This window comes from Hyla sarda, chromosome 8 (assembly GCF_029499605.1).
Source record: "Hyla sarda isolate aHylSar1 chromosome 8, aHylSar1.hap1, whole genome shotgun sequence".
NCBI classification, from domain to species: domain Eukaryota; kingdom Metazoa; phylum Chordata; class Amphibia; order Anura; family Hylidae; genus Hyla; species Hyla sarda.
In genome coordinates this window covers 38,315,716-38,328,594 of record NC_079196.1, presented here as the reverse complement: position 1 = coordinate 38,328,594, position 12,879 = coordinate 38,315,716, and the positions used below count along the sequence as shown (strand labels likewise).

Genomic DNA, 12,879 nt, shown 5'->3' with positions numbered 1-12,879 from the left:
ATTGTTGTTAGTAGGGGGTCAGGCGTTACCATTAGAGATGAGTGAACTTACAGTAAATTCGATTCGTCACAAACTTCTCAGCTCGGCGGTTGATGACTTTTCCTGCATAAATTAGTTCAGCTTTCCGGTGCTCCGGTGGGCTGGAAAAGGTGGATACAGTCCTAGGAAAGAGTCTCCTAGGACTGTATCCACCTTTTCCAGCCCACCGGAGCACCTGAAAGCTGAACTAATTTATGCAGGAAAAGTCATCATCTGCCGAGCCGAGAAGTTCGTGACGAATCGAATTTACTTTAAGTTCGCTCATCTCTAGTTACCATAGATGAAGAACCTGTAATGCTTTTTTTTTTTTTTTTTTATTATTAATTGGACATGTCTCTTGTATTTCAGGCATCGTTGAAGATTACAAACCTCCATTTTATGACGTTGTTCCTAATGATCCTAGTTTTGAGGATATGAAGAAGGTTGTTTGTGTGGATCAACAAAGACCAAACATTCCCAATAGATGGTTTTCAGACCCAGTAAGTGTTCACATAAATATCTATAGGTGTAGGCTGCTAACTGTAGTCTAATATACAATTAAAATGACATCTTATGCAACACAGCAGGTGTATACATATGAGGAGCTCCGCCCAACAGAAAGACCCTCACCAATCACAAGGCATCCATTGTAGCACCCCCCCCCCCCATGTGAATGAAGGGGTAATCTAGGATGTGATCTGCCCCTTATTTCAAAGTCTATAGGACTACTGCAGGTTGCCAAGTACAGTCTTCTGTCTCTGGTTATCCTATAGAATTTGAATGTATGATCTCTGCTCTATTAATTTTCAATTTTGAGACAACCCCTTTTTATTGTACGAATTGTTAGAATTTTATCACATACAGTTTTATCAACTTTAATAACTCTATATCTTGTCTTATTGCAATACAATAATATTTTGTTATACGTAAACCACTTAAGGACGCAGGGCGTACCTGTATGTTCTGAGTCCCGTTACAGGCATTTTAAGCATTCTCACAAGTGGTGAACGCTTTAAACCCTGGTGGGTCCCGACTGCTATCTAAAATGATAGTGAAAGAAACCCGGCAGCCCTGCAGAGCTGATCGGGACTATCGCGCCAAAATTGTGATGTCCTGACCAGCTGAGAACGGCGAAAGGGCACTTACCTATTGCTATGGCATAGCATTGATCAGTATATGCAATCAGAAGATTGCATGGTATAGCCCCCTAAGGGGGCTAAATAAAAAAATAAAAAAAAAGTTAATAAATGGGATTAAGCCCCTCCCCTAATAAAAGTTCTCAATTAACCTTTTTTAAAAAAAATAAAATAATGTAATAAATAATAAAAATAATCGTATGTGGCACTGCTGCGTGCCTAAATGTCCAAACTATTCAAATATAAGGTTAGCTAAACCGCACAGTCGATGGCGTACACGTAAAAAAAAAAAATACCAAACTCCAAAATTGTGCATTTTTGGTCACTTCATATACCATAAAAAAAATTATAAAAAGAGATTGAAAAGTTCAATCAAAACAAAAATGGCACCAACAAACTACAGACCATGGCGCAAAAAATGAGCCCTCATATAACCCTGTATGTGAAAAAAAAAAATGTTATAGTGGTCAGAAGATGACCATTTTTAAAATACAAATTTTGGTGCATGTAGTTATAAGATTTTTTTTTGAAGTAGTAAAATAAAATAAAACCTACATAAGTTGGGTATTCTCGTAACCGTATGGACCTACAGAATAAAGATAAGGTGTCATGCACTGCGTAGAAACGGAAGCTCTGAAAAGTAGCATTTTTTTTTTGTTTTTTATATTTTTTTGTTTATTTCACCCCACAAAGTAATTTTTATTTTTTTGTTTCGAAGCAGATTGTAATGAATTCACTTATTTTATAACAAAGTACAATTGGTGACGCAAAAAACAAGCCCTTATATGGCTCTGTACATGCAAAATGTAATGCATTATGATTTTTAGAAGCGGAGGAGGAAAAGACGAAAGTGCAAAAATGAAAATTTGCTGAGTTCTTAAGATGAAAATGGGCTGAGTCCTTAAGGGGTTAACTAAAATTTTTTAGATTTAATGCCAATATATATTTTATTTATTGTGAAACTGTGACTGGACTGGTGATAAGGGATCGCTAAACTTCCTCAAGATACCTGTCATGGGTATCTACCAGGTTTCAGGAAGCGCATATCTCATGCAGGGGAAAGCTGGGTGCGATATGGGAAACTTAAACTAGTAATTTATAGCAAATTATAGCTGCTTAAAGGGGGTACTCTGCTGCTCAGCGTTTGGAACAAACTTCCGAATGCTGGAGCCGACGCTAGGAGCTCGTGACGTCATAGCCCCGCCCCCTCAATGCAAGTCTATGGGAGGGGGTGTGACGGCTGTCACGCCCCCTCTCATAGACTTGCATTGAGGTGGCGGGGCATGATGTCATGAGGGGGCGAAGCTATGACATCACAAGCTCCCGACTCCAGAGTTTGTTAAAAACGCTGAGCAGCGGAGTACCCCTTTTAAGGTACCTTTTGGAAAAATCTGTTTTCTGATTTTTATGGAATGAAAGGCAGTGATAGCGGGACCTTTTTAACCCCTTAAGGACCCAGGCTTTTTCTGTTTTTTCATTTTCAATGTTTCCTCCTTAACTTTAAAAAATCATAACTTTTTAAAATTTTCACTTAAAATTCTATATGATGGATTATTTTTTGCGTCACTAATTCTACTTTGTAATGACATTAGTAATTTCACCCAAAAATCTACGGTGAAACGGGAAAAAAAAATCAATGTGCGACAAAATTGATGAAAAAACACTATTTTGTAAGTTTTGGGGGCTTCCGTTTTTACGCAGTACATTTTTTGGCAAAAATGATAACTTATCTTTATTCTGTAGGTCCATACGGTTAAAATGATCCCCTACTTGTATAGGTTTGATTTTGTATCACTTCAGAAAAAAATCCTAACTACATGCAGGAAAATGTATACGTTTAAAATGGTCATCTTCTGACCCCTATAACTTTTTTTATTTTTCTGTGTTCAGGGCGCTATGGAAGCTCATTGTTTGCACCATGATCTGAAGTTTTTAGCGGTACCATTTTTGTTCTGATCAGACATTTTGATAACTTTTTATTCACTTTTTTGTGATATAAAAAGTGATCAAAAATGCGCTATTTTGGACTTTGGAATTTTTTTGCGCATACGCCATTGAACGAGCGGTTTAAAAAGCGGTATATTTTTATAATTTGGACATTTCTGCACGCGGCGATACCACATATGTTTATTTTTAGTTTTATTTACACTGTTTTTTTTTTTATTCTTGGAAATGCCGGGTGATTCAAACTTTTATTAGGGGAAGGGATAATTGAAAGGATTAATGATTTTTTTTTTACACTTATGCAGTATTATAGCTCCTATAGGGGGGCTATAACATTGCATTAACTGATCTTTTACACTGATTAATGCATCTCCATAGGAATGGATCAATCAGTGTTTTCGGCGATTGATTGCTCAAGCCTGGATCTCAGGCTTGAAGCATTCAATCGGCGATCGGACTGCAGGAAGGAAGGTAAGAGACCTTCCTCCTGTGCTACAGCTGTTCAGGTTGCCGCGATCCCGAACAGCTCCCTGAGCTAACCGGCAACTTTCACTTTCGTTTTTAGCCGCGCAGTTCAGCTTTGAGCGCACGGCTAAAGGGTTAATAGCGCGGGGCACCGTGATCAGTGCCGCGCTCTATTAGAGGCGGGTCCCGGCTTCACTATGACGCCGGGCCCGCTGCGATATGATGCGGGGTCGCCGTGTGACCCCGCGTTATATCGCAGGACCGGGACCCAGGACGTACCCATACGTCCTGGGTCCTTAAGAGGTTAAGTCCCTTCCTGTTGGGTCCAGGTTTTCAGTGAGTCCCAAAATAAGCTCAGGTGCTAAAGGCAACTGGTTAATGGGCTTTAAAACAAGCTGTAAGATAAATAGAGAAAAAGAGGTGCGCTCCTAGTGAAGTACTGTGAGATGTTGCAGTAAGGTGAACGGATAAATTGCGCCTTAGCGTGTGATGTTGCACTATGAGTACAACACCTTCAGTGGCATGTAGACTCGCTGAGCCAATAGCAGGTGGCAGCCTCGGCATCCTATTCCCGTGACTTCTCAGTCCGGTAGATACAATGAAATCAAGATTTTAAAAAATGGGGACAGTCCGAATGGCGCCTTCCTTGAAAGATGAAATAAATTGCTGAGACGTTTGCAAAGGCAATTTTTTTATTGATATGGATGGTGCTGTCAGTATCAATAAAAAATTGCCTTTGCCTTTGACTGTCCCCACTTTTTTATCTTTCATTAAAACAAGCTGTATCTCAGTTTAAAGGCTGCAAGGAACCTATACCTCTAATGGGAGTTGGCATCTTGAGTTTGCAACCTCAAAGGGGATATTTGACTTGTGCGAGTAGCACATTTTAATGACCATTTTATTCAGTGGCTGGTAGTAAGCCACCTGTATGAAATAGAGAAGATTTACTTGACTTAATGCTTGGACAAGCAGGATTTACTTTGTTTCTGTCCCTGAATGTAAATGCTTTATTTTCATTATGCTGAAAAATGAGAGAAGCCCAGTTTAAACTTTTCTTTCATGTCACTGTCTATCTATTTACCTATCTGTGTGTCTCCTATCTGTACACAGTTTTTTGTAATATCCATTTTAATAAATTTTTTATTCATTTATTTTTAGACTCTAACATCCCTTGCTAAACTGATGAAGGAATGCTGGTACCACAACCCATCGGCAAGACTCACAGCCTTGCGCATCAAAAAGACTTTAACCAAAATTGACAATTCCTTAGACAAACTGAAATTGGACTGCTGAACATCTACCAAGTCAGCACCACCACAATATTGTTAGTGCTGCATGGAAAGGGACAACATCCCCCAAACATGCAAGAAAATCCTCTGCACACAGATAGACAAACTAATGTCCCAGGGTGCGGTTTTATCCTGACAAAGTGGGTCTGGACGGGAAATAACGCTCAAGGTGGCGGTAAATAACCGATCTTTATCGAGAGCTTCTGGGGATCGAACGTGAATAAAGTGAAACAATAGAAAAGAATCATTGAGATCTATATGAGAGAGTTCAGCACCATGTACGACAGACTAGATAAAACTATGTAAAAAAACAGATATAAAGCATAACAAGCAGGAAACCAAATAGGTTCCCATTGTTTATTTCCCTGCCCACCCATGTAGTGTCATTGACCCCACCTTTCTGTCCATTTTCCCCTTTGTCTGAATACAATTGCATTTTGCAGCATGCAGTTGATTTTCTTGATCGTGAACATCATTGAAAATTTCAAAGAAAAAAAAATGGATTCACATACAGTGCTTGCTTGCCGAGGTGTATACTTTTTTTTTTTCGTGTTTTTATTTTATTTTTTAACTTTTTTTTTCAAACTGTAAAAACCGAACTTAAGACAAACCCGCCTTCATGAGACAATCCCGCCATAGGACCTCACCATATTGGCCTGAAAAGTCTTAGCTTTCAAGTTATTGGCTACTAAAACCGGTCACAAGGATACAACCAAGCATGGAAGGGGATAAAAAATAAATTTTAGGCACCTACGGGCATTAAGATGAATTTTTGGAAAAGGAAGAAGCATTGTGACCCCCTCCCCCCCTCAGCCGTTCCTAAGGAATTCACATGGATCTGTAGCGAATTTTCTTTAGCAATATTTCGCGTGCGTCTCCGTTCTATTGCACTAGAAATTCTTTGCATTCCTTGCTTGCACTGTAACGGTTTAATTTTACGACAGATGCCAAATATATGGTCGGCCGCAGACGGATCTGTATTATGAATTACACCAGTTCAGTTCTGGGGAATGATTGACAAAAACAAAAAAAGAAGCCTAAAATACAAGTTGTCAGCATTGGGCTGGATTTTATACGTGTACTGATGTTTACAATAATGCTGAACATAAGAATTATTATTATTATTATTTTTTTTTTTTTTTTTGTAATCTATAAAAAAAAAAAAAATTTCAAACTTATTTATTATTGGTGCACTTAAGTTTCTGAAAAAAAACTAAACAGTGCAAATGGCTACCGCTATATATATATTTTTTTTGTTTTACTTCCAGCTCTTCACAACTCATTTTGTATCACATGATAAGGAATAGACTTGTTTTCTGTATGATCACATTGCAATTTCACGTCGTGTACTATTATTTCTTCTCCATCCCGAGAAGTGTGTGGTCTTGAGTTTAGAACTCTATTCGGAATCTGCTGTTGCTCTCCTCTTTCCCGCTCATATTTTACTGACATAGGAAATAAAAAAATTTAAAAAAAATTATGTTTAAAATTTCCATAGCGAGGTGGGAATGAATGGGACAGTGCGGGGAGAGATGCCTTTCTTTTAAGCGATTATAATATGTTGCATTGTAAAACTCTGCCAGAAAATAACTATTTTGTTTTAATCTACTTTTTGTATTTAGTAGTTATTTGTATAAATTAAATAGAATGTTTTGAAGACTAAATTTAGTTTTTTTTTTTATTTGCTGTATTAAATAAGATTATATAAATTATTATATTTTTTATATATTTTTTTTGCTGCTTTGTGTCCCTATAATTTTAAACCTTTTATTTTTGTTACATTGCATATAGCAGTTTCTAAAAATCCCTTATATTTTACTTTTCTGGAATACCTCTTTAACATGGACTATTGTTGTGCAATTAATCCCCCCCCACCACCACCACCAGTTGAGAGAATAAGGGTACCAGGGTCCCAAGGAAGCTTTTTTTTTTTTTTTTTTTTTTTTTTTTTTTTTGCTGTTAGGACTGTGTAACCTCTTTTTGAAAAAGGTGAAAAATGTGTGAATTTTTGGCCAAAATTGAGGTTGACCTATATAAATGTACTGTAAAAAGATGGCCACCTGGGCAAACAAAAGTGGCACTAACAGAAACAAAGACTTAGTATACAACTTACTGTAGATTTGCTCAACTCTATTCCCACCCCTAAACCTCACTGAACACACGGCTGCCGCCGGCTAGCCCTCTGTGTATGCTCAGTGCAGCGCAGCACATTTTGCGCAGCGTGAAATATGCTGCATTAGCGCTACATGGGACCGTATTCTTAAAGGGGTACTCCAGCCCTAAGACATTTTTTTCCCTATTCAAAGGATAGGGGATAAGATGTCTGATCACGGGGGTCCTGCCACTGGGGACCCCCGCAGTCTCTCATGCAGCACTGGAGGTTCTGAAGCTTCACGACCACTGGGCCAGAGTATTGTGACATCCCGACTCAGCCCCCTGGTGACTCCACGCCACGCCCCCTTGATGCCAGTCTATGGCAAGGGGCGTGATGCCCCCTCCCATAGACTTGCATTGAGGGGGCGTGACGTCATGATAATCCGGCCCTGTGGTTGTGAGGCTTCAGACACAGAACCTCCAGCGCTGTGTGCAGCTGAGACAGGTGGGTTCTGCATGAGAGATTGCGAGGGTCGCCAGCGGCCGGACCCCCGCGATCAGACATCTTATCCCCTATGCTTTAGATAGGGGAAAAGATGTCTTTGGGCCGGAGTACCCTTTTAAGAAGTATTCCATTCTGCATGTGCTGTGTTATATACAGCAGTGGGAGAATATTGAGGGAGGCTTGGCGTGGTTAGGGGCGTCTCTTTTAAAGGTAAGGCAGTAAGTCGGTTGGCACAAAGAAATGGGGGGGGGTGCCAAATTTTGTTTTTTCTTGAAACATAACTAGGCTCATCTTAGAGAAATATTGGGTTAAAACACAGAGAGCAAACCCTATAATCCATACCACACTGCAAAATTCAGGGATGGTTAAAGGGGTACTCCGGTGGAATTTTTTTTTTAATCAACTGGTGTCAAAAAGTTAAACAGATTTGTAAATTACTTCTATTAAAAAAATCTTAATCCTTCCATTACTTATTGGCTGAAATAAAAAGGATGGAAAAGCGCTCCACTGTGAAGGACAACAAACAAAAGAAGTTGAGCCCCCTAACAATAGAGAGACTCACCAGATGGTGTTGTGCTATAGAGGCACAACGCTCTAGCAGGCATATAATCCTTTCGGAAGGTTGGGATGGAGACTGCACCTGGACATCCACCTAGGACTTGAGGTTATCCCGCCCTCGGCTAGGCGTAGGGAACGTGAACTGAAGATTGTGCACTTTTTGTGATGCACAGGTACTAGGGATATTTCAGCGCTGTCCACAACCAAGGTAAATGGTAAAAGTATTTATTTTTTATATGTAACGCGTTTCAAGGACTCTCCGTCCTCTTCCTCAGACATCTGAGGAAGAGGACGGAGCGTCCTTGAAACGCGTTACATATAAAAAATACTTATACCATTTACCTTGGTTGTGGACAGCGCTGAAATATCCCTATTACCTGTGCACCACAAAAAGTGCACAATCTTCAATTACTTCTTGGCGGCTGTATACTACAGAGTAAATTCTTTTCCTTTTGGATTTCTTTTGTCTGTCCACAGTGCTCTCTGCTGACACCTCTGTCCATTTTAGGAACTGTCCAGAGCAGCATATGTTTGATATGGGGATTTTCTCCTGCTCTGGACAGCTCCTGAAATGGACAGAGGTGTGTGCAGAGAGCACTGTGGACAGACAGGAAAGGAATCTAAAAAGAAAAGATTTTCCTCTGTGGTATACAGCTGCTAATAAGTACTGGAAGGATTTAGACTTATCAATAGAAGTAACTTACAAATCTGTTTAACTTTCTGGCACCAGTTGATTAAAAAAAAAAAATTCCATTGGAGTACCCCTTTTACAGAAAAGATAACTAATCAGAAACATCTACTTCAAACAAGCTTTGAGCTAGGCTGCATGATTGGCTGATCCAAACTAGAAACCGCCCCAAACTAACTAATAGAATAAAGTCATCCTATAGCAGTTGGCCCATACAGTAGTCTATATAAATCTGTCATTTGGAACATTTACGGTATGTCTGTATATTTTTATCTATTCAGTATTTACAATTCTGCTAAACATAGGCATTCATATACTACAACAAAGCTTGCCTGACATAAACCTGATATTTTAATTATGTTGGATAGTAGATTTGGGGCACTTCAGGCCAGGTCAAGATAGAAGAAAACCGTGTCCAGTATCTTGGCAGACAGCAATTTGTTACTAATAATTCAGACAAAAATACTGTTCTAGGTTGCTAGGTTGTTGCAAAATAAGCTAATGTTGTGTCTTTGCAAATTGAGAAATTCGGGTTCTTATTTAGACAGCTTGTAAATGTTGGCTTGTCTTCCTTCATTGCAAAATGCAGTCCAAAAAAGAACTCCATGTGATCCTTTATTTAATTGCTTCTAAGATGTAAGGTCACAAGGATTAATGCCATCAAAAATTTTCAGTAATGTATATAAATATTTTATATTCAATTTTTTTTAACTTTTTTACATCAAATTTTATAAAATGAAATGTAAAATTTCAACCTCCAACTTCTAAAATATTTCCATTTATATTTAAATAATTCTTACTTCTGTAAACTGAATATCTGCTTTATTAGAGAGTGAGAAATCTTTGCCCTTTCAAGAATAGAGCTTTCCTGTATAGAAATTGAGATGTGATGCTGAAGCATATAATCAAGTCAGTGTCAATCTGCATCATAATCTGGGTGACGTTGAACAAGACAGGTCATTGGCAAGAGTAGCCAGAGCCAGGATTTCCTAAATTTGCCAACCTGTGGTGTTATCAAAGAGTGCACCAGGGCTTCAGAATGGTTCAGGAGCTATTCGGCGCTGACCGGGATAATAGTGGGACACAGGATTGTCTGAATAAACGCTTTAAAGGGGTACCCTGGCGCAAAACATGTTATCCCCTATCAAAAGGATAGGGGATAAGATGTTAGATCATGGTGATCTCACCACTTCCAGAGCGCACAGGTACCAGAAAATTCAGCGCTCAATATTAAAAATTAATGAGGAGTGCATTTCATAATTTTTTTTTTCTAGTTTTTGTTCTAAATCAATTTTTTTTTTTTAACTTTTTTTTTTTTTTTTTTTTTTAGCCCCCTTTGTTTAATTTTTTGGGGCATTTAGATGTGCTGCCATGAATAATTGTGGGGGTCAGAGATGAGACAGGGACATCAGTAATATGTATGATACAGTAATCAAAAAAGTCTGTTTCCTTAATTTACCAAAAATATATACATTTACAGAGGTCTTCTATAAGAAATTAAAGATACTTCAAATTGTAATTTGCGGAGGCAGATGGCTGGAACTATGTATGTATTTAATGTAATTGTGAAGGACGATTACATCAAATATATACAGACTGTTCCATCATGGGAGCTGTAGTACCTGTACTAATAGACAGATCACATCGGGTGTCACTCCATACAACCGATGCGATTGTCCTTTCTATTGTAGAGATGGAGCGGCTTTCTCCTGCATCCACTCTCTGCACTATACTCCGGCCGGCCAGTGATGTGAATAGAATTCACATCACTTGTTCATATTTCCCGCAGAGAGCGGTGATTGGCCAAATGGTTCCAGCCACTCACAGATCTCTGCCGGAAATATGAATAATAGGTATATAAAGCATATACTCATACTACAGTGGGACCAGAGAAGAGCAGCTGTCTGCATCGCGTGTCACAAATGACACCCGCTGTGATCTGTCTATTAATGCAGGTACTACAGCTCCCAGCATGGAGCAGATTGTGCTCAATGTTGAGAGCAGTAGTACTTGCAGTTGAGGACAGATCACAGCAGGTGTCATTCCTGACACCCGCTGCGATCGGCCTATCGCTGAGATGCGAGCACAGGAGAAAGCCGCTCACATCTATTCATTATACAGGGCAATCCCAGGGATGTCGCTAATGAAGAAATTCATTATTTTGAATGAAGTCGAAATTTGGATTCGGTCCGAATTGAATTTTTCATGAAATTCGGAATGAATTCGACTTTGCTTCAGGATAGAGATGAGTGAATCGAACGTTCTGAAGTCCTGGTCCACTCTTTGCAGTGTTCCTGATGTGAACGTATACCAGACAGGGATCTGCTTCCCATACAAACGCTCTCCATTGTTGTGTATGTGGTTACACAACTTGTATTGGAAGGCAATTGCCTAACCCCTCCCCCTCTAATTGGTTACTAGCAATACTCCACAGGGAGCACCTCTGCTTTTGTTTAAAGATATCTATAACCTGTGGTGTTGATATTATAGATAGAATGGTGTGTCCATCCAGGGATCCTGGGCTTAGAAAATACTCAAAGACAAAAGGTGTTGGAGGAAGATATCAAGAATCATTCTGACAGACAGAAGATGTGGAACTAAACCAATGATGTACTAACTATAACATAAGAACCTTGTCCAGCTCCGGTGTCTCATCCATATTTTTCCCATTGCACCCTGCAGCTTCCTTGGTTGTCCTGACAATGGCCAAAGCTTGTTTTTAAAGAGTACCTGTCATCAAACCATATTTTCTAAACTAACTCAGATTATATTCCCTAACTACGCCTGACACCCTTCCTGCCCTTAAAAATTTTTTCTGAGCTTTGAAAAGCTGTGTACCATACCTTTCCCCTTGCTCACATTGTGTGAGCTCCCGGCAGGAGAAAGTGGGTGTTTCCCCAGCAGGTGTGACATCACTGGAGTCTGGGAATGTTGTGCCTTGCCATGTCCTACATGCACTTCCTGAGTTTGGTCTCTTCCTGGCCGGGCCTTTGACTTGCTGCAGGGAACAGAACAGAGCCATCTAGTAGCCGTTTTTCAATCACATTAAACACATAAAGGTTGAGAATTTTAACAGCAAGTAAATAACAAAATTTCTTCTAATTACATAAGAAACAATATAAGTTTAGTTTGCTGACAGGTACTCTTTAATGACAGTAGCCCTAACTCCTTGCTTGTCTCGCTCAACTGAAGATCTAATATTTGGGGAAAGAAATTCTTTGAATCTGCTCACTTGCTAACCATAGAAATATATAGGAGACTTCAAGGATACAGGAATTCGGTAGGTAACGAACAGATTTAATCCAATGCGACGCGTTTCACCGCGCTTGCGCGGTTTCATCAGGCATCAAACTTGCTAACCATGGAATAGATTTTTGTTTGGTATTGACGTCTCAAGAAAACTCAGAATGCTTTATTGTTCATTGCATTATACAAAGTAGTATCGTAATGGACTGGCTATCTTTTCCGAGTCAAACAGCACACAAAATAAGTCTGTCTGTATTGCCCTTAAAGGGTACCTCTCATCAAAAAAACTTTTTATATATTATAGATTAATGTATGCAGAATAACTTTACAATTGCATGTTATTAAAAAATATGCTTCTTTCTATTTAATTTTCCACTTTGAAGAAATGACCACTAGGGGTCTCCCTACCAGTCCTGGCAGCAAGCATTTCAGACTCATGCTGGAGTCCTAAACACTACGAGCTGCCAGTCAGCTTTGTTCACAAAGGAGAACACTCAGAGCTGCCAGCCTGCTTTGTTCACAGCCTGTTTGGCTGTGAACAAAGCAGGCTGGCAGCTCTGAGTGTTTAGGACTCCAGCATGAGTCAGAAATGCTTGCTGACAGGACTGATCGGGAAAAATACAATAGAAAGAAGCATATTTTTCATTAACATGCTATTGGAAAGTTATTCAACATTCATTAATCTAAAATATATCAAAAGTTTATTTGATGAGAGGTGCCCTTTAATTGAAATATACATTGCTCATAATATCATAGAGATTTCAAGCTGAGAAACATCTGACGCACGGGTTGACTCTAACAATAGAATATAACGAATGCCAATTTACAAAAAGAACATCAAGCTAGCAAACAGCTAGAGACGGGCTTTCCAGCAGCTTCCAATAAGTCAGAAAGAGCTAAAGAAAAACAACAATAAAAAGTAAAGAGTCTAACAAG

General features: G+C 39.2%; 1 protein-coding gene across 4 annotated transcripts in view; it reads left to right on the top strand.

The window, feature by feature from the left end:
* ACVR1 (activin A receptor type 1) overlaps positions 1 to 6,522 on the top strand; it is a 114,294-nt gene extending 107,772 nt beyond the window's left edge. For all 4 annotated transcript variants that reach the window (XM_056534572.1, XM_056534573.1, XM_056534571.1 and 1 more), the window contains exons 9-10: positions 388 to 518; positions 4,722 to 6,522. In XM_056534572.1, coding sequence (XP_056390547.1) covers positions 388 to 518; positions 4,722 to 4,856 — 266 coding nt within the window. In that variant the 3' untranslated portion in view covers positions 4,857 to 6,522. The remainder of the gene's footprint in view (positions 1 to 387; positions 519 to 4,721) is intronic.
* The last annotated feature ends 6,357 nt before the right edge of the window (positions 6,523 to 12,879 follow it).